This window comes from Hydractinia symbiolongicarpus, chromosome 5, assembly GCF_029227915.1.
Source record: "Hydractinia symbiolongicarpus strain clone_291-10 chromosome 5, HSymV2.1, whole genome shotgun sequence".
NCBI classification, from domain to species: domain Eukaryota; kingdom Metazoa; phylum Cnidaria; class Hydrozoa; order Anthoathecata; family Hydractiniidae; genus Hydractinia; species Hydractinia symbiolongicarpus.
This window is the reverse complement of record NC_079879.1, coordinates 9,707,402-9,727,769: the sequence shown is the minus strand read 5'-3', so window position 1 is coordinate 9,727,769 and position 20,368 is coordinate 9,707,402. Positions and strand designations below refer to the sequence as shown.

At 30.9% G+C, this 20,368-nt stretch overlaps 1 protein-coding gene across 3 annotated transcripts; it reads right to left on the bottom strand.

The window, feature by feature from the left end:
* Positions 1-969: 969 nt before the first annotated feature.
* On the bottom strand, positions 970-20,347 carry LOC130644654 (cytosolic purine 5'-nucleotidase-like). Of its 3 annotated transcripts, none has more exons than XM_057450342.1 (25): positions 20,280-20,347; positions 14,746-14,853; positions 8,913-8,986; positions 8,580-8,656; positions 8,321-8,361; positions 7,712-7,751; positions 7,577-7,632; positions 7,036-7,075; positions 6,700-6,809; positions 5,874-5,967; positions 5,709-5,762; positions 5,585-5,610; positions 5,418-5,478; positions 4,972-5,013; positions 4,466-4,547; positions 4,352-4,377; positions 4,005-4,071; positions 3,872-3,915; positions 3,694-3,761; positions 3,273-3,331; positions 3,064-3,115; positions 2,666-2,726; positions 2,497-2,554; positions 2,036-2,154; positions 970-1,932 (listed from the first exon to the last, which is right to left on the bottom strand). In XM_057450342.1, the coding sequence occupies exons 2-25, from the start codon at positions 14,817-14,819 to the stop codon at positions 1,783-1,785; spliced, it is 1,575 nt and encodes a 524-aa protein (XP_057306325.1). In that variant the 5' UTR covers positions 14,820-14,853; positions 20,280-20,347; the 3' UTR covers positions 970-1,782. The 3 variants fall into 3 exon arrangements, with proteins under 3 accessions (XP_057306325.1, XP_057306324.1, XP_057306323.1); XM_057450341.1 differs by having other exon boundaries at positions 20,179-20,322; XM_057450340.1 differs by lacking the exons at positions 14,746-14,853; positions 20,280-20,347 and adding an exon at positions 9,835-10,519.
* Between the last annotated feature and the right edge of the window lie 21 nt (positions 20,348-20,368).

Genomic DNA, 20,368 nt, shown 5'->3' with positions numbered 1-20,368 from the left:
GGGTCAGGCACAGTCTTAATTACCGCGAAAAAGACTGACATGCGGATTCGCGAAAGTTTATCCCACGCGAAATAGACGATTCGCGAATGTTGAATTGATGAAAAAAACTCAAATTTTATGTTTTTTTACGCATTTTTCTTTTGACAACAGAAATCTAATTCTAAATCAATATCATAGGCTTGTGATGTTTTTTCTATTTAAATAATTTTGTAATGTAGAAAGAAAAATTTATGTTATCTCTGTTTTATTTGTTAAAATTCCAAAATATTTAGTGGAAAAAATTGCACAAAAAATTTTGCGTTTTTTTTTCTCAAGAAACTTTCTCCCTGTAAAGTAACACCTGATTGAGTTTTTATGCATAAGCATATCCCAGCCTGATTTCGAATTTCCACTTGTTTATACAAAACTATGGAAGTATATTTTATACCTGCATGATAAAACATAAAAAAACAATACAGTTTTTTTCGTTATCTTTAAATACAGATAAATTTACACCTAATCAATACAGCATGCAAAAACGATAAAACTGATGTAATAAAAAATTCTAAATACTTAATAAAAATGACCTTATCAGTACTGATATTCGCGCTAACAAAGTTTAGTTAAATTCCGCGGAAAGTGCAATCGTGTTAAAAATATTGAAACCATGCTCAAATTTCAAAGATCGTACCCACAAGTAATCACTTACAATCCTACCATTTACACAGACAATTTTTAAACCTGTTAAGAAAACAATAAAAATGCTGACGGCCGACATTTCTGATTTTCCGTGGACTGTCGTGTTGATTACTCCATAAAGCAAACATCGCAGAAACTGCCAGGAGCACATTTTCCACATTATTTACACGTCGCTTTCGGAGTTAGGCGATAGATGCCGTTTTATGCAACCTCCAAAAAACGTCATTTAAAACATATGAACAGGATTGAGTTTTCACAACACTTGTAAAATAGTGAAACTTAGTACAACAATTTGTGAAGTTGAATCATTTTTTTATTAACTACTCCCACATAAATAAAAAGAAAACGTAATTCTGACGGATATCGTATACAAAAACACCAATCACATCTGGACTAATGAACGAAAATTAAAACAAATTAGGTACAACGTAGCAATTAACAAATCTAATATATATATTTGTAAAATTTTTAAACAGTAGCAAACCCGATGAACAATTCTAGGGTTTAATACGAATATCATTTGAAACGTATATAAAAATATAAACCACATAAAAAGTCAAAACAAATAAATTATTTAAATTATCGTAATATCGAGATATCTCGCTCTATATATATTTTCAGTAGTTTTAGCTATTTAGAGTTTTTAAATTTCCATAATTTGTCTAAGAAAGTAGGTCCTCTTTAGTGACTATATTGGTATCTGGCACTTTCAAAATATTTTTTTTTTTAATTTCCATAGGTTGGAGTGGAAAAAAATTGCCGGTGTCATATTTATCACCGGAGATTCACAGAGGGGATAATCTTGTTGTTAATTGTTGGCAGCTTAATTAAGTCAACTGCTATTATGGAGAAGCATTACTAATTTAACTAATCATCATAATTCATTGAAAACCTGTACCTTAAACCTCAAAGTGTTGAAATTGTCGCGAGTAATTCATTTTTAGCAAGAATTAAAAAACAAAAGACAAATTCTCATGGATTTGGAAATACACGTGTTTTGTCAAATAGGCGTAAATCTGGGAAATACAAGAAAGTTGATTCTCGTCAAACTTTCCCCACCAGAGGAAAGTAAATGAAAAAAGCTAGTGTGTGCTCCAAAGGCGTTTATGATTTTTCGTGATCACATTCATGATCTTCTGTGAAGGGTGTGTTGAGAGTATAGTCATTAGACAACGACACCGAACGACGGGCGTTTTCGATTGGTCCATATTCTTTACTAGATTTCTCATGCTGAACAGTAGATTCGTGAGGCATCTGTGAAAAACACAATGTATATGGAATTGATTCAAAATTAATGACTTTTTTTCGCAGAACATAATTCTTTGCTGTAAGAGAAACACGAAAAAGAAGAACTTACAAGTTGCGAAGGAGCTCTGAAGAGATAACTGAATGGATAATATAATAAGTTGACGCATGATGCAGCATATAAATCGGCATACCGTAAACTTTGACTAGCAAAGAACGTCTGCCTGGAACCTATTGCGTGAAATAAAATCGATGTTTATTAGTTTTTTCTAATTTCCAGGGTATATTGAGGTTTTTTCCGTCATTTCCTCATATTTTCTCCGTGCTAATCTCCGTCCAAATAACAAAAATATATAGGCATTGACAAGCTACAACACTGGTTTGCGGAAAATATTTACTCGAACTTAAAGTTTACGAAGCACTTTAGAATCAGGTCACACAACGTCAATTTTGACCTAATTCGCGAAAAAAAAGTGGAAAAAAAAACTCCAGTTAAGTTACGCAATCTGATGTTCGCAAACGCAGAAATTTCGCGATTATTTCTCACAATTTTAAACGAAGAGACACCCATACCACTTCTGAAAAGACTTCCCAACTTTCCATAGCACATTTCCATATCGTGTACAACTTCCTAAATTGTATCAGAAAATAAAACAGTAAAGAACTTCACGGTTTACATAACCAGCTACTTTGCAAAGCAGATGAACAACAGAGCGAAGCATGGTTGCGTCGTATCACTTACCTGAATATCTTTGCGTATCTGCGTAATATCGATCTTATCTGTGTTCTTTGAGTCCAAATCCCTGAAGTAAAAAATACAAGTGAAGTTGCAGCGAATTGAAAAACCACTTACGCATAACATCTCCTACAGTTTGTGAATTTATAGTAAATTCGGTATAGTGCTGGAAAAGGCACCTACTACTAACGCAGATCTAAATGTCAATATAAATTCCTAGAATGATTTTACTGCCAACTTTAAAATACACATAGCAGCGCAGCAATATCCCAAGAGCTTTTATAATTGTTAGATTGACCTTAAATGGAGGTGTGTTTGTAATGGAAAAAATCGTTAAAATATTCAGTAAAACATGACAAATATCACGACACAACTAATTTGAATAAATATTTCTCATTTCTCACTTGTATGTATCTGCCAGTTTAATTTCAAGTGAATGCAAGCGATCAAATTTGTCTAAACAAAAAGTCACAACAAATATAAACAACACAAAAAGATGACAGAATTTAGTGGTTCCAACTATCTTTGGCTACATAAGTTCCCTTACTTTTTGTCATTGCTAAAGAGGGTGTTATAAGCGGTGGCCTAAAAGCCCTAAACATATGAAACTAACCTTGTTTTAAAGTCCATACATCGAGTTCTTGTGCCAATTCGGGTACTACTAAGTAGGTTCTAGTAAAAAAGATTCGTTTTACGATTCGTTTTAACATGATGAAAAAATATGCATCTAACAAAAACACAAATATTTTGGGGGATTAAGTTTTTGAGATTACACAATCTTAATAACGCATCAAAAAAGCTTATTTGTCGAAATTCGCCACAACCGGAACACGATATTATAGTCTTTATTACTTTTAGTTCTTTGATTTGTTCATCGCAGAAGAAAAATTCCCGTGAAAATCAAGTGTGAAAAAATGTTCTCCACTTTTGCAATTTTGCACATGATAGTGGTAGTGGAGTGTTTGACTCCTAATAACGTTGGGTTAGACGGCAGAGAAAATAAATATAGAAAATAATGCGAATATATTTTTTACCTCCAGCCTTGTTGTTTCTTCGATTTTAAAATATCTCCAAATATGTGATCGCCCACGAATAGAATATCCTACATAAAGGTTAAAAAGAAATATAACAATAAAATACAAAATTAACATTAACATATTTTTTAATATTTTAGTAATGTATGAACCAAGCATTAAACAAATTCCAATTTACCTTTCCTTCTGCTCCAATCAAATCAGAAAAAACTTCAGAATTTCCTACATATTAAAAAAAGACTGTATCTTATCTTTTGAAGAAGGTAAGTGATCTACCTCTACTGCTTAATGTTAGGAAACCAATTGATTACCTCCAGAATATATTAAACCTCTCTCATGTTTACCAGTGTATCGTCCAATGCGCAGCTGTCCTGTCTCCTAAAAATAAGATATGCTTAGATACACTGGACCTGATTTAAAGCAGGATACATGTGTATCACGATTTAAATTGTCTATGGCAAAACTCTTGTAACCTTTACATTGGATTGCGCGCTACGTGAATGGCTGTGTCTATATTATAATACCCGTATACGTCTGTCTGTCACGCAGAATGGTGACCGCAGTAGCGAAACACACGAAATGCTGTGAATAAAGGACGAGCAAACCCGTGGACTTATTCTCGGGCCACCAACTCGTTAGTAATTAACATAAGCCTTACCTCGTCGACCTGTCGCAGAGCGGTACCTAAACAAACACGATGAAAAGATAGTTTAATACAAATCAAAAATATACAAATAGCGATGTATCAGTAGAAATTTAAATATAGAAATACCTTCGCCAAAAAAGAGCGGTTTCCTTGCGTCCACAGCTATTAAATCAAATAAGTCTTTCCAGTTTGGAGGATCAACACCTTCCTTAAAAAAAAAAAAGATAAACACTTTATGATACAGCCATTATTAGACTGCATATCAAAAGGAATAGAAGTCAACTTCAACGTCATTTTTTTTGGCTGCAAAAACTTTCAATAATAAAATACCGAATATTATTAAGAAGAAAGGTTTAAGACAGAAAAAGACAAAAATTAAGTGCTTATAAATTCGTCAGCTATGTTGTAAGAATCGTAAATCATCTTCTTTCTTAGAAGAAAAAAAAGGACAACTGAATGTTTCAAAACAATGTAGACATACAAACTTTAGTACCATACGAGATTATATATATATGCATCGAGTAATATGTAACCAAATGAAAATGTTCCGATTCGTTTTATCAGAAAAGGAGTGTGTTTTTTATAAACCTGGTTATCTAGTTAAAACTGAAACGGTTAGGAAAAAAATTCACCTCAGGCCCTTCTCCACAATCACACAAGTAGGTCATAACATCCTAAAAATATAAAAATGACAATCCTCATATTTCAAGTAATAAAATAAATTAAAATGTATAACAGTTAGTCATTATTTGTAGTGTTATATAGAAAGATAAATTAATAATATCCAATATTTGCAAAATATGACAACCTGTTCAAAGGATATTAAACATAGTTCTTAGGCAAAGCATCATTAAACACACGAAACGTTTTAAAACATTTTAGAAGTGTTTTTATGTAATGTTTTCTACGCCACATTTGTGTAAATTAAAAGCGCTATGCCTAAACAATCTAGAATTTGTCGAATTCTTAAAACATTTTATGAAGATTCCTGTATCTTCCATTTTATTTCAAAAAGTGTTATTTTATTCAAAATTATATGATAAATTTTGACTTTTAGGCTGTCTTTGGACTAACTTACCCTAGTATATTTGTAGTCACTATTTGTTAGTAAAAACGTTTTCTTGCCTGCCTTTCTCATTCTAAGTAAAGAAAAAAAAATTATTTAGAAAAAGAAAAAAAAGAATGGAATTTTTAACTAAAAAAAAGGTTTTCCTTGATAATATCCTATGATTATAAAAAACATACCTATATAACAGTCTGGGTATGCGAGGCTAATAAAGAAACAGTAAATCAAATACAAACGTATCAACAGCACACAACCTCTCAATAAAAAACATTGAAGTATCATCACGAACTAAGAAAGACTTACATCTTTAGCTATGTATTTATCTCGGTCGGCGATAGTTCGACTCTTTAATGTTCCCTAGAATAAGACATCAGAACTTCTTGATTCTGTACAAAAACTCTATCGATACACAAGATATGCAACATAATCGAATTAGATAAGTGGAAAAAGAGTTTTCAACACACTTACGTATGCATGTACCCAGTCTGTACAATATCTCACATCTTGGCACATACTTTTGTATGAAAGAAAAACATCACCGTTTACCACTCCATCCTTCTGACTAAAATATAAAAAATATATATTTATATATATAAAACAGGATAAAAACGATGGATTTACTTTAAGAAATTAGGGGTCATCATCATCATTGTCATCATTCTCGGCTTAACGTCCGTTTTCCATGCTAGCATGGGTTGGACGGGGTATATTAATGACCCTCTTCCAATCTGATCTAGACTGTGTTAGATCTAAACTCAACTTCCTCTCTATCAAGTCTGTCCTTATAACCTCCTGCCAAGTCTTTCTCGGTCTGCCTCTGGGCTTTGCCCCAGGAACTATCAAGTCTTCACACTTTCGTACCCAATTATCCTCCTTCATTCTTTCCAAGTGCCCCAGCCAATTTAATCTCCTTATCTGGATAACATCTTTAATTCTACGGAGACTTAGCCTGCTTCTTAGCTCATCTGAACTCTTTCTGTCACTCAGACTGGCATTACACATCCACCTAACCATTCTCATATCATTCTTTTCTAAACGGTCAAGATCTTCCTGCTTCACTGCCCATGTCTCACTACCGTACAACATAACACTTTTTACACAGGCCTCATACAGGGGTAAACAGAAAAATTTAAAATTGATGGAAAGATTTGTTTGGTTGTTGACAGTACCGGGTAGGTAAATCCCATCATATGTGACACACTTACTTGACAGAGAAAGAACGAAAGTACTAAATAATACTAGATATACAAAGAAAATCAAGAGTTTGTAGTAGGGACAATTAAAGGATCCATACGTTTTAAATTCAGGCATCTGTTTATCAAACAAATGTACCACACAAGCTAACAGGTAGATCTCTGGGAGGCTGAACAATGTATTGTAAATTGCAAATCTTTGTTTGTCCATCTAAATTTAGAAAAAGCATTAAGTTTTAAAAAAGAAAGGCAATTATACTAAATGAATCGTAGATAAAAAAGATTTTGCAGATGGGAGACCTTTACCGTACTGGTGACAAAATAGGACTGATTTTTTCAGTTTTCTGGTTGCTGGTCACTATTGACAAAAAAAGAAAAGCGTGCACTAAGTTCGCCCGCCCACTGAATTTCTGGCTACAATAACTGCTTACGTTTACCTGGACAAACTTATTTGGATAGAGTTGTCGTAGTTTCTCTCTAGAAAAAGAAAACTTTATTAAAATTCTAAAGCAACCATGAAATTGTACATAGCAAATAAAAAACAGCTAGGTATCAACACATGTCAATATAATCAAGTGAATCTTTTAAGCTAAATTACAAAGTACAATTTTTTACAATTTCAGTGATTATCAAATATCTAGCCAAAACAAGGGATGTAGATAACTCCTATATTTCTCCTTTTTGCTAAGGAAAAGTGATGAAAAAACAAATTTACAAGATTTTTTGTGATGATATTGAAGTCGTTTAATAGGTTTAAATGGATGAAAATCTTCCGAATCATCTTGATATTGCATAGATACTGTAATACTGTTTGTGGGACTCCATTTTGCTCAGGCTAGTAATACTAGATTTGGATCTGTTATATTTGTAGTCTATACCCGTGTGCACAAAAAACATAGAGTAGAAGATGAGATTTTTGGATGGCGGTTGGATTTCATCAAATTTTGTAACCTACACCCTATCGCAATAAAAACATACCCTCTGATGAAGTCTAGACCGTGAATACAGGATAGAATATTTCCATATGTATCAATCTAAAAGAGACCAATAAGAACCAAAAATTGATGAGAAACAATACAAAAAAATAAAGAGGTAAGGGGAATTAAAAATTACCTTTAATAAATTTCCATATAACCGATCAAACATCAAGCCTCTACAAGCAGAAAGTAACTTACTATAAAGTCAGTGTTTTAACGTATATGGCAAAAGTTGCTTGATGGTTTCTTAGAGGTGTTTAAACAAAAGTTCTAAGCTAAAACAAATTGATTTATATACATTGTGTATGCGAAAGAGTAAAGGGTCATCAAACAGGACTCCGTCTAAGAAAACCATTCTCTATAAATTTAATTTAAATTCTCTGGAAACTACAGAAAGATTTTTTATTTTGTTATACAGGAATGGTAAACAATAGCATTGCGTCCAGCAAAAGGGATACAAATTGAAGTTATGCCACCACTGGCAATGTAACTTTAAATGAATAATTTCGGCAAATTGGTCTTAATGAGGTCTGGCAAAATCACTTATGCAAGTTAGTTTTGTAACGTATTTCTTACGAATAAAACGTTCCAAGGAGATTTTCTAAATTTGACAGAGGTGAGAAATAACAATTAGGCAATCACAGAAAGGGAGGATATAATAAATCTTGGTTATAAATAGAGAAAAATCTGAAATCCTATTGATTGTGTATTACTACGAAAGCAGACAAATTTACTAAAACCTTACCTTATTGGAAACGATGGGTCATACTTGAAACTTTTCAATTCCTAAATAAAAAGGTATGATAATATTTGAGGTTTAAAAATATTTAAAACTTATCAAAATTTTTGACTATGTTCTAAATGAAACTAATCGTTATAGTACATAGAAAAACGACCTAATAATGTCTTTCTTATCTGATGAATAGATATCCATAGGACATACTAGTTAAAGCTTTTTAAAAAAATTATTTGTTAAGATCTGCTAGAAACACGACAAGACTTACCGCAGGATAACCCTGTTGGATCAATTTTTCTACCACCAAACCAAACGCTAAGCTTTCATACTCGGGTGACTTATATACTAAAAAAATACATGCATTAGTTGCACACACTGACATTCTCAACTAGGGAAAGCTGGTATATAATAAAATATGTTCATTTTACTCTTACGGAGGAATAGTAGAAAAAATTACAAAAAAAAAACTACAAGGTGGAGTATATGGTCAAAGTAAGCAGCTTATTTTCAGAACCACTTCCAGGGAGTGTCATTCAAAATTTTTAACTCGTGACTACATTCATTAACATCTGAAGGTTAAAATGACAGGCCCTCATTTTACCTGCCAAAGTATAATCCATATCAAATCCAAAAAACTTGACATTTTCCAAGTTAAGACTTCTGTTGACAAACACTCTAAATAAAGCAAATAAATAAAAGTCAATAATTAATTATGGCCTATTAACTGTTTAGCAGGTTTATATATGAAAACAAAGAAAATAGGACGTTTGATTGACCATGAGGTTGATGTAACAGAGATATTTTCCAATATGGACAGCCTGTCTAAAATGCATTGCCTTGCTTATAATAATAAACTGAAAATCTTACAAACGAAAAACAATGAATTGAAACCAGGTTACTTCTTTATATAGCTGAATGTTAAGCATTTAAGGGGAGAAAAGGGTTGTAATTCGTTGTGGTTTGACTTCCTTTTGTAAAAAAATTAAACATAAAAAAATTAACACAGAAGAAAAATGACAGAAAGGATTAAAAACTTTGTAAAACTTGTGTATATATTCAAGTCCAATATAGTGTTATCAGGATAATGTAAGCTTTAGGAAATAATTTGCCATCAAGACCTTTATTTTTTAACTTTCTTGTTTTGTTTTCATCAAAAACTGATTAATACGACCTCATATAAACTGATCACCGAACTAGAAAATAGCCAATAAAATGTCTCAAAAGAAATTACACATCAGAAAACATTCTTTCGCATGTTAGAAAAACATAAATATTGAATTGAAACAGGGTAAAAGCAGGGAAATTATTACACGTACATACTTAAAAGTTACCCTAAACCAATTATAAACATATAACTTATAAGTTTAAAAAATATGTTTATAATATGTGATGAAGCACACACAAAAACTAAAAAGACACAAATCTGACACCAATATTTGTTTTTGCATCATTATAATATAATAAATATACCACGTCACATACTAACGTTATAAATTTAATTTGGAATGACTGGATCATCTTACCTGTGATATGCATCCCGTTTATATCGATGGCTTATTACACCATCCTCGATTGTATGAACACCATTTACTTTTAATTCAGGTGTACTTGTCATTTTTAACGTTTTTATTCTTTACAAACTATCTAAGCTAGGCAAAAATTATGTAACATTAACAAAAAAACTAATAACTTTAAGGAAGCATGTAGGAGAAATATCCTGTATAATAGTTGTTCTTCAAAAATAAGCTGAGAGAAAAGGGGGAATGAATGAATAAAAAAACAATCAATCCATGATAAAAAAAAAAAATAAAAAAATTAAAAATTAAGTTTAATTTAATTTTTAGATTATTAAAATGAACACTGCACATCTGGTATACACTGAGAAGCACGGTTTGGTAGAATTCAAAACAAAAAGTTTTTATCAGTACAGCCATTTTAGTTTAGTTTAGCATAAAAACATTAAAAAAACATGTGGTTTTTCAATTCAAAAGCTGCCATTGGTTTGTTAAACTTTACAATTTATTTAAAATAGTTTACCACACTTTAAATAATAAAAATCCAATTGTTTTTATCACTAAACTGATTTTTTACTCAACAATCAACACCTGAAATAAAAATGGTGCAATTTAATATTATTATTCAAAACACTTGCTTTCAAGAGGAAATATAATCTATTGTATGGTCCTTTTGACCTTGTCCTCTTAGCATACATCTTGCTATTCATCACCTTGCAACAATAACTTCTTAAGCATTATCACTTGGCTTTTCTGATTACTAATTCTCAAAATAATTCATGGTTGTTTATAAGCAAACTATGACTTTGTTATGAAAACAAAAAACAATGAAATTAAAAAAAACATTTAAACTTACTACCATAATTTCACAGAACATCTTTCTCTAAATTTTAAACCTTAAAAAATACAATTATCTTAACCAATAAGTTTGTAGTAAAATAAACATAGGTTTGACCATTATAATGTTAAACATCCCATCAAATCAAGGCTACAATTACATGCATCTTGTCGTGTTATAGTTCAGGTGAACCGTAAAAAGACAAAGAGCATTATTATATATAGTTAGCCTTAGTCAACCTTAAGCTGATTTACAAATATAGGAAAAATAAGAAAAAATAAAGAAAAAAAACTTTTTCTTCTACCCAACACAAAATTTACACTAATAACTCCAAATCTTTTTTTTTTTTTTAGTAAAATGCTAATCTAACATTTATATATTAAAAACCATTGAAAGGAAAACATTTTAAACTGCAAAGAATGTTTAATAAAAGCATTGCCGTATCCTGCTGAATAATTCAATTCCATTCATATAAATTTCACACTTTTAATGAACAACCTCAATTCCAAGCATTCGCATGACGAAAAAATTCATCTCTTTCTCAAGGTGTGCGGACATAAATGCTGCGCAAATAAGATTTCCCTTACATATTTCTACCTACACATAATGTTTACATGTTAATCATTTACAGGGAAGTGAAAACTTTAAGGGATCAATTTACAAAATAAATCAAATTTTTTGACAGTTCATGTCAAAGCTATATAAACAATAACATTCTGTATCAAGATACAAGAAATAATTAAGCACAAACCTTAAACCAGGTAAACTTATACACTGCTTTGTTTACATTTTGCAAGCAATGGAATATATATGCTTTATCATATAAATATCATGTAAAACTTTAAAAAATTCTGCACTACAAAAACAAATAATCATGTTATTTGGATATGCTCACGTTTGTTATGACCTGTAATCTTAAAACAAATAAAGCGGCATCCATGAAAAATTTTTGTTGTAATAGCAAGTCAACATACAAATACACTGTATTTCCTCTGATTGGCATATTTAATAACATCTTTTTAACTTAAAGTTGCACGGCATTTTAATGTTTAGCAATTTACTATACTTTAATAATTTCATTTTGCCAGAAAAAAACCTAAAATAACATGTTCTATCATATATCTAAGACATTTCCTGTATTATGTTCCAAATAGTGCAGCACTATTTAAAAAATAATTTACTATTTAAAAATTTTTTAATTCTAAGGTGTGACTTCTAAGGACACTCAAACTCTTTAAAAATATTGTATTGTCAATATAAAACCCTGCATTCTGGTCTGTATGCAGTTTTAGTATTTCGCTAAGGTTCCTTATTTCTTTGCACTTAATGGCAATCACAAGGGTAAAATAAGAATATATACAAAAAAAGATTCTCTGATTTTATTAGCAAAAAAAGATGTCCCACTCTTTATGACCCTAGCACAGAATTTATTTTTTGTCCAACCATTTTTCTGTCGACTTTTTTAAAAACTTCTTAAAAATATTTTCTTTATACACTTATTTATATATTTATATATATTTTTATATAACAAATTATTAAAATAGGAATCTCTCATTTAAGTAATCAATCCAACTACAGATAGCAAAACATTGACCATAACAACATTTTCTTCCTTTTTATCCCCTATTATTTCTGTTTACATTTTATGTTCTAAAAAGTTTTTATCCAGATCCAATAAGTATAAAAGTTATTGTGGAATTCCGTTCCCTGAACTTTTTGTTTAGAAAAAAGGACATCTTGCCTTAAACTACTCTCAAAAACTAAATTTAAGCAAAGTATAAATTTAGTTTTTGAGAGAATATTACAAAATAAATAATACACAATTTATAATTACCAATTGTCATTTGAAAAATTTAAAGAATGCATGTCTGAACGTATGTCTTAAAAAACTTCAAAAACAAAAAAGACTTGAGGATTAAGTCTATTCCAAGATCACATTGTGAAAGAGAACTTTCAATGTCTGTTGATTATCAACTTACTTTAAAACTTTTATTCATACTGTTTTTTGAGCACAAAAATTCTAAAAGTAATACCTTGAAACTTTTACTCATTTTAAATATTTTTAATTGCAATGAAATACAAAAAAAGCTTAAACACTGACCTGGAGTAAATTAGTACCATGCTGTTTTTCAGCACAAAAATTCTGAAGGTATTCTAGTCTTGTGTTAAAATGATTTATTTCCAACTATTAACTTCTTGAACCAGAATAAAAATTTCAACTAGTTATAAAATACTACAAAATTGCTCTTTTTTATCTTCAGAGCATATAAAAAAGCTTGGACAATAAAACTACTTGTTGATTACTGCAAAACAAAACACGCAGAAAATGTATTTCCCACTTTTGTGTTAGATAATAATATCAAAACTGATGTGTAAACTTTAAAACGCTTTTCCAACTTCTTTTTATTTCAGGGTTTGAAGTTTATAATGTTCACTACTCTTTTAGTTTTAGAAATGAGGCCTGAGTTTTAAGGAGCTGGTTTTGTGTTTATCTCTTATTTTAAGTGTATAAATATTGATTTAAGCTTAGTTTCCAATTAAAATTGTAATTGTTGTGCAACTGTTGCAGAGATTAAAAATGTCGTGCTGCAACTTTTGATACAATTGTACAACTGTTTCCATTAAAATAGAAGCTATTACTCTATAGTGCCTTATAATAATGTTTATGTTGTGTAAACTTAATTTTAAAAAAAGCATAAAACAGTAAGAGTTTATTATAATAGCTTTTTAAGCAGAAATAAGTCATATGAGCCCTAATAGTGTAAAACGCAAGCACATTTCCAAAAACCATGACTGATTTAAGTGGTCAAATACACATCAGAACTTTCTTGTTATGAAAATGAGACAATTTTGTTACAACTGAATTGTTTTAGTTATTAAAATTATCCCTTCAACAAAACAAAACAAAACAGGGGAAATTAAAATGGATAGAGAAAATAATTGAGGGTTTTGTAATTAATAAAAGAACGTGACAATTCTGCACGAACTAAAAGAAAAGATTCTGATAAGTTCTTTTTCTACCTTGCCCCTTAAAAACTATGATTTCCATCGATTTACGAAGATAGCGCTTTTAAGTTTTATTTGTGATGCAGAAATCTGATGTCTCACTAAGGCATCACAACAAGAAATATGAACACCTGCTATTATAGGTTCTGAAAGTACCACATCACATGCCTGAATCACCACAGCTATTTCTATATCAGATTCACACATTTTGAACTTGTCAAAGAGGTGGATTATTTCGGTGTTCTCTGCAACACCTTCTTACCTCCTCCCAAGTCAATACTTAAAAACTGACCGTACTTTATTATTTTTAATAAAGAAGGGCCAAGACAATGTAACAACAGGTGCCAATTTAAAATTTGCAAACTCAAATAAGTGTCTGTAAATCATTATAATGAAAAAATTGTTATTGTGTATCTCATCATGAAATCAATTACTTCCATCAATAATAATTGTTACAACAAGATTTCTATTATCAAGGATGTGACTTACAGCTTCATGACCCACAGTCACAAGGAGGTTTTTTCTCTACAGTCAGCAATTTTTTTACAAATTGAGGTTAATTGCAATTAAGGTATGGTGCCTTGATCTTTTGCAATATTTAGTTTTAAGATTTTGAGTTAAATTTGCAAATATATCTGTCACAGATATTTTTTATTTCTTATACCATGACTGAAAACCTATTTTCACCATCACATGCCTTCATAAACTATATATGAAATAAATCACCCTATTTATTTCAAATACATGGTGTAATTAGCATACATAATTAACAAAACTTTTGCATCAAAGATCTTAATAACAACCAAACAATATCTTCTAAAGGAAAAAGGAGATTTATAGACAACTTTTTAAAATTTTTTTATGAACTTGTTTTTTCAGTAGAGGGAAGCTGAAGGTAATTAAATCCATAAGTGCCTACATGATATGCAATCAATTATACAAGTTTAATTATGACCTAGAGGCACTCAATTCTAAGCAGCAAATGGGGGAAATCAACAAATTTAAAATGTTTTGTGGTGTTTCAAATAAAATAAGGAGTAGATCAGAAAAGATAAAGTTTTACCAGACATTCATACCTCTCCGGGATTTCTCTATGATCTTTAACTCCATCAGCACTCTCTTGTGTCATCATGCTGCGCATTCGCTTCATTCTTGTTATCCTGTAGCACAACTTTTATTTTTTTCTAGAAAATATAATTTTTTATATGATAAATATGGGTATGGATCAGTTCGAAAAAAAAATTCATAAAAAACACTCAAGAACTATTGGGTGAAAAGTTCAAAATTTAAGAAGATTGAGATTAACGTAATCACAACCACATTTTTGCTTTGCGTATAGCTCGTTAAAAGCGTTGTTGGCAATGTTAAGCTGGCATTTTGTATATATTATTTATAACAGTATTAAAAACTAAACAGTAAACAATCTGTTATTAAATAACTGTGATATATAAGTAAAATTTTGATTGCAAAAATATTTAATAAATGATATTTGAAGCTAAGACATCTCACTTAAAACACCTACCCTATAGTCTTAAAACATAACTTTGTCTGATTTGTATGAGATACCTATTATTTAAATTTGCAACCAAAAAACTTGTGATGTTATTTGCCAGCGAAATACTTAAAATTTAAATTAAAATTTACTTTTTTATAATTTTTTATTTTTTTATAATATAGTGGAATCTCTCTGAAGCAGATACCATTGGTGCAAAAACATTGTCCCAAGCTTTTTCAAGCTTTACCATACGAGAATTATATGGGCATAAAGCAATCTTCTTAACAAAAAAGGCTATGAAAGATTAAGGTGTTCTCTAATTGACAACTGTTTTCGATTTTTCTGTTAAAGATTATTAATCTTTTTTGTGATTGTAGACAATGTTGTGCTAAAAAGTTGTTAAATGGGGAAAAAAACATGTAAAAAAAGTATTTAGATACGTTCAAAGAACTACTGTCTATCTTATAACGTTGTCTGTTTTAGACGGTGTCTGTTTGGCAGAATTCCACTGTAATACTACTTGTCTGCCTGTGTGACCAATAATAATATTTTTAGATTTATTTAACATTTATAAAATATCACCTAGAAAACTGTTCTGTCATTTACATGGGTAACTAGGGACCAGCTGGGATAGAAATGGAACCAATTGGGTCAACCAATCATTTCAGAACAGACGGGTTGATGACTCCATCAACAAAGCTTCAAACCTTTATATCCCTTCAATCATTCATCAAAGATATACAATCTTTTTCAAACAATTTCTTTGTCAGCATTTCAAGTTTAACTAATAAGTAAACAAATTTCTGTAAACATTTACTTAATGTATTGACAGGTCTTTGCTAATATCAGAATAATTTAAATACCAGAGATTTTCCATTGTTCTTCTGACTAAGTGGATTTTTCTACAGGCTTATCAACTACCATAAAAACTGTGTTGTTTGACATTGGATTTGTTATTCATAGAGAATACACCTGTAATACACACATAACCTAGCCTTGACAAGTAGTTCACTCTGCGCAAATGCTGTTGCATAAGGAACAGATTTAATCCATCAATATGAGCAACCAACCATGCCAATTTATTGGCAGAGAATTGATTGAAATAGAAAAATAAACACCAAACATCTGATCAGAAGATCAGAAGATCAGAAGATCAGAAGTAATAAAATTAATGAAAAATGATTTTCTCCTTTTTTCACAAAAAAAAACATCACTCTAATTTAATACTTACTATGCTCTTGCAGTAAATATTTTACTTCAAAACTTTCAGTTTTGTGTTGTTAAGAAAAGCACTACATCAGCACATTGTTTAAATTTCATAACTCTTTATTCATATTGTTGTTTCAAAACAGGAACATGCTAAGATCATTCAAAATTCTTTATCAATCTCATTAACATTAAAATTAATGAGGAAATAGTTTTGCTTCTCCTTTTTGCTTGTTTGTTTTTGTCTGTTTTTTATTCATGAAACCGTTGTGAAAAATAAAAGTGATTTGAGAGATAAAAAAGTGTCAAAATGTGTAAAAGTTTGGTCTCAAAATTTCAAACATCAGGATACACTTGTATGCCAAGTATTGGGAACAATATCCGATCAGGAAATACATTTTTAAACTCGAATTCTTAAAAAATATTGTCTTAAAAAAGATTCCATCCTTGCTTAAGTAGCTATAATTATTTGTTGATTTATCAGTGTAGTTTCCCTGCAGTTGTGAGAAAGTTATAATCACAACAATAAATTCATTCTAGAGGACAACACCACTTCCACAATGATTACAGGCAACTTTAGTAAAAACAGGCAAATTTAGATTGTTCTTAAATGTCAGACAATTCTTTGTTATTCTCCAAAAAATACAAAAGACAAAATATTTATAACAAATGTTTTTTGACCATGAAGGAAAGCAAAATTATTTTTTATTTCTTTTTGATTTCTTTGTATTATAATCTTTAATTTGTTTATTTTCCGAAACAACAATTAAAAATTAACTAACAAAAAAAAATGATCATAAAAATTAAAAAGAAATGCATGCATACTCTTTGCTTCTTAAAATAATAATATATAATAACATTCAAGCAGCTGTTTATTTAGCTAAGAGGTCCAATCCAGTGTTTTCGAGCTTTATTTAAAAATGTGCTTGTTTCATATCTTCATTCAAAAGAAGTAACATCAGCACTTTGACAGCCAAGTTCTAAAAACTTGATTACACATAATCAAAACAGAAAAGATTTTGCACATCTGTTGCATTGCATGCAAAGAAAAATGTTGCACTCTTCCCCAGGCTTTATACTTCCAATAATGCAAGTATAACTTATTATTCATTTGGAAAATGAGAATTAATATTGCCCATGCCTGATTAAATTCACCTCATAAAATTCTTTGTAACCTAATTATAAGGAGGAGACAATACCAAATTTCATAAAATTTACCATACATTTTAATTTGTTAACATGCCACAGATGGCAAGTATACTTGTTTCACTTGTTAGTGTTGTTTTGGAGGTTTTAAGAGATTTTTTTAAAAATCACCATTATTTTACTTTTTCATTAAAATTAATATACTTTGTTTATTTGTGATTCTAATACAGGTTTTACGCTTCACATTTCAGAACAAAAAAGGGAAGCTTTAAGATATACAAAGAAATGTTTTCTTGTTATTTTAGAACAAAATCTGGTAATTTTTTGGCTTCCTATGATTGTTTTCTCATAATTTTAAAGCAAAATACAATGATTTTTTAAGCTTCGTATGGTCTTTTCTTGTCATATTAGAACAAAATACAGCGATTTTTTAGCTTTAAAGAATCGGGGGTTTTTTATCATTTTTGAACTTTCCTACAATGGTTTATTTTGTTGACAGATGGAAATAAATGTCATAGAAGTAATTTTCATTGAGACAATTTTCATCCCAAATGAGATGGTTTTAATTTAAGATGAATTGTAGCTGTTTTCAGATAAAGTTAGGACAAATCAAGTCAATTACTATGTCGAGAATATATAGACACAAAGTCTAATAAGTCAAGAGATGGTTTATTCAGAGCTGAATTGGGCTGGGGTTTGTAGGCCTTCTCTTTAGCTTTTCAATAAAATTACACAACTCTGTTGCTAGAGGATTGTCTTTTTGTGGAAAAGTTAACAGAATTAAAAGTGATGATTTTGCATGTTAGGAATAATTTGGGTTCAAGAGGTATCAGATAAAAATTGCATATTCAAAATGTCATAAGTTCACCCTCTATGTTGCATTTTTGGTGAGACAGCACCTCCTAAACTTTTTTATTTTAAAAACATTCTTGTAGTGGGCAAATGCTACGTGATACTTTTAAACTAACTAGACGTTGGTATATTTATAGCCATTACATATGATTCGAGGGAAAACACACTCTTCAGAGTTTTTGCTAATTTAGTTTTACTTCAATTCAGGTACTTGTAGTTCTTGTTGAACAAAAATTTCTTGTGTTGGAGTTTGACCATGAAATATTCGTGTTTCCCCTACTTGAAAAATAAACACTTTATGAAATTTTATGCTCATATAATAGTTTAGCCAGCGTAATTTTTCTTACCACCGGAAAATCGGAGTAGTTAAGGTGGGAAAAATTACGCTGGGTCTCAAATGATTTTTCTGCGGCCAAAATCTGGCCGCACTTTTTGATTGGCTAATTCTATTATTCTCTGCTCAAGTGATTATTATCAGGGGAAAGCCCTTTCATCCCGAATATTCCAGCGAGTGGTTTCACTCACCCTAATAAACATTAGTGTTCTACAAAGTTTTTACCAAAGTAAGATTTGGCCAAGCTTGGTAAACAACTCACAGATAAATTAAAATGTCCTCTGAAGCGATTAGTCACATTGTTCGATTTAAACTTAGGGTTTCCGCTGAGTAATTCGTTCACGTCTAAGCTTTAGTTTGAGAGGAACTCATTTTATCAACTCGAAGAAGAAAGCTTAGTTAACTAGGCTAATAATAGTTAGACCAGAATATGTACCTTATGCAGAAGTTATTTTTGCGGATGAATGACCCAAAAATGACTTATTTTGCGGAATATATTTTTGCGGATTTGGGCAAATTCCGCAAAAATTAATTCCGCAAAAATTAGTTCCGCAAAAAAAGTGCCGCAAAAATTTCTTCCGCAAATGATTTCTTCACTAAGGTAGCAGTTTCCTTAACATGTGGAGTTAAAACAACAAATTTTGCAACTAGACAAGTAATAGAAAATAAAATTGACATTAAAAATTAAAATATAGCTAACTGTGTTTATTAGAGAAAGTTACAATTGTTACCGCTGAATCAAAGGGGGCCTGCTTAACAAAGGAACAGAAAAAATTAACAAGTGTAACCATCAAAACAAATTCACTTTGAGAAATTTAAAGTGATTAGGAACTGTCGTTTGTAAAAGCAGTAACTAACCAGCACCTGGAATGAGTTAGCAAGTAAAAGGAACAAATTTTATATCTAGCTAGCTAGAAAAAGTACGATTGTATCATCATTTGCCTGATAATTCTAATATAAATTGTATTTATTTGTCTGATAATTGTGAGCAAAAAACTTTAAGTTACGAATATGAAGTTATTTTTCTTTCTTACAGCACACAAACATTTAGCTAACTATAGCTATACTACTCCAGCTAAAGTAAAAGTAGTAAGCTAATGTCTTTACACAATAGTTAGATAGATAGATGTGCATATTTTACATGGCTAGCCTCACAAATATCGAGGGATATACCCTGTCTATTATTTCCAGGAGGGGCCATGGCGTAGATGGAGAGTCCTAGAGTATTTAATGCTCATTTTGAGCTACGCAGACCCAATTAGAGCCCGCGCTCTACTAGACAACTCCCGGCAACATCCAACGGCCCACACAGTGTGCCATCTTCCCAATTTCCCTCACATGGCTTGGGTTAACCCGGGGCTATGGTAACATTCACTCGCCCATGTTGAATCGCCGTCAAGAGGAATCGAACCCCGGTCTCCCGCACAGAGTACGAGAGCTATAACCACTAATCTACGGCGCCACATAACCACTTCCATGTTTTACTAATAACCAGCCAGAATGAAGTATAGCAGGGAATAAACGAGGCACAAAATTTTCATTCACAAAATAACACGAAGGAAGGAATCGTTCATTACCAAGAATAAGGAAGTTACAGCAGGCCCAGGCTGGCTGGCTTGTTTTGTTGCTTTGGTTCTTGCTAGCCAGCTTCCCCGGGAATTCATGT

Coding starts and splice junctions, on each gene's coding strand:
- LOC130644654 (XM_057450340.1), bottom strand. CDS start 9,926: ATGACAAGTACACCTGAATTAAAAGTAAATGGTGTTCATACAATCGAG. Junction 5,968..6,699: donor CAGATGCCTGAATTTAAAAC/GTATGGATCCTT, acceptor TTTATATTTTAG/TCAGAAGGATGGAGTGGTAA. Junction 3,116..3,272: donor TGTATGGACTTTAAAACAAG/GTTAGTTTCATA, acceptor CTTTTTGTTTAG/ACAAATTTGATCGCTTGCAT.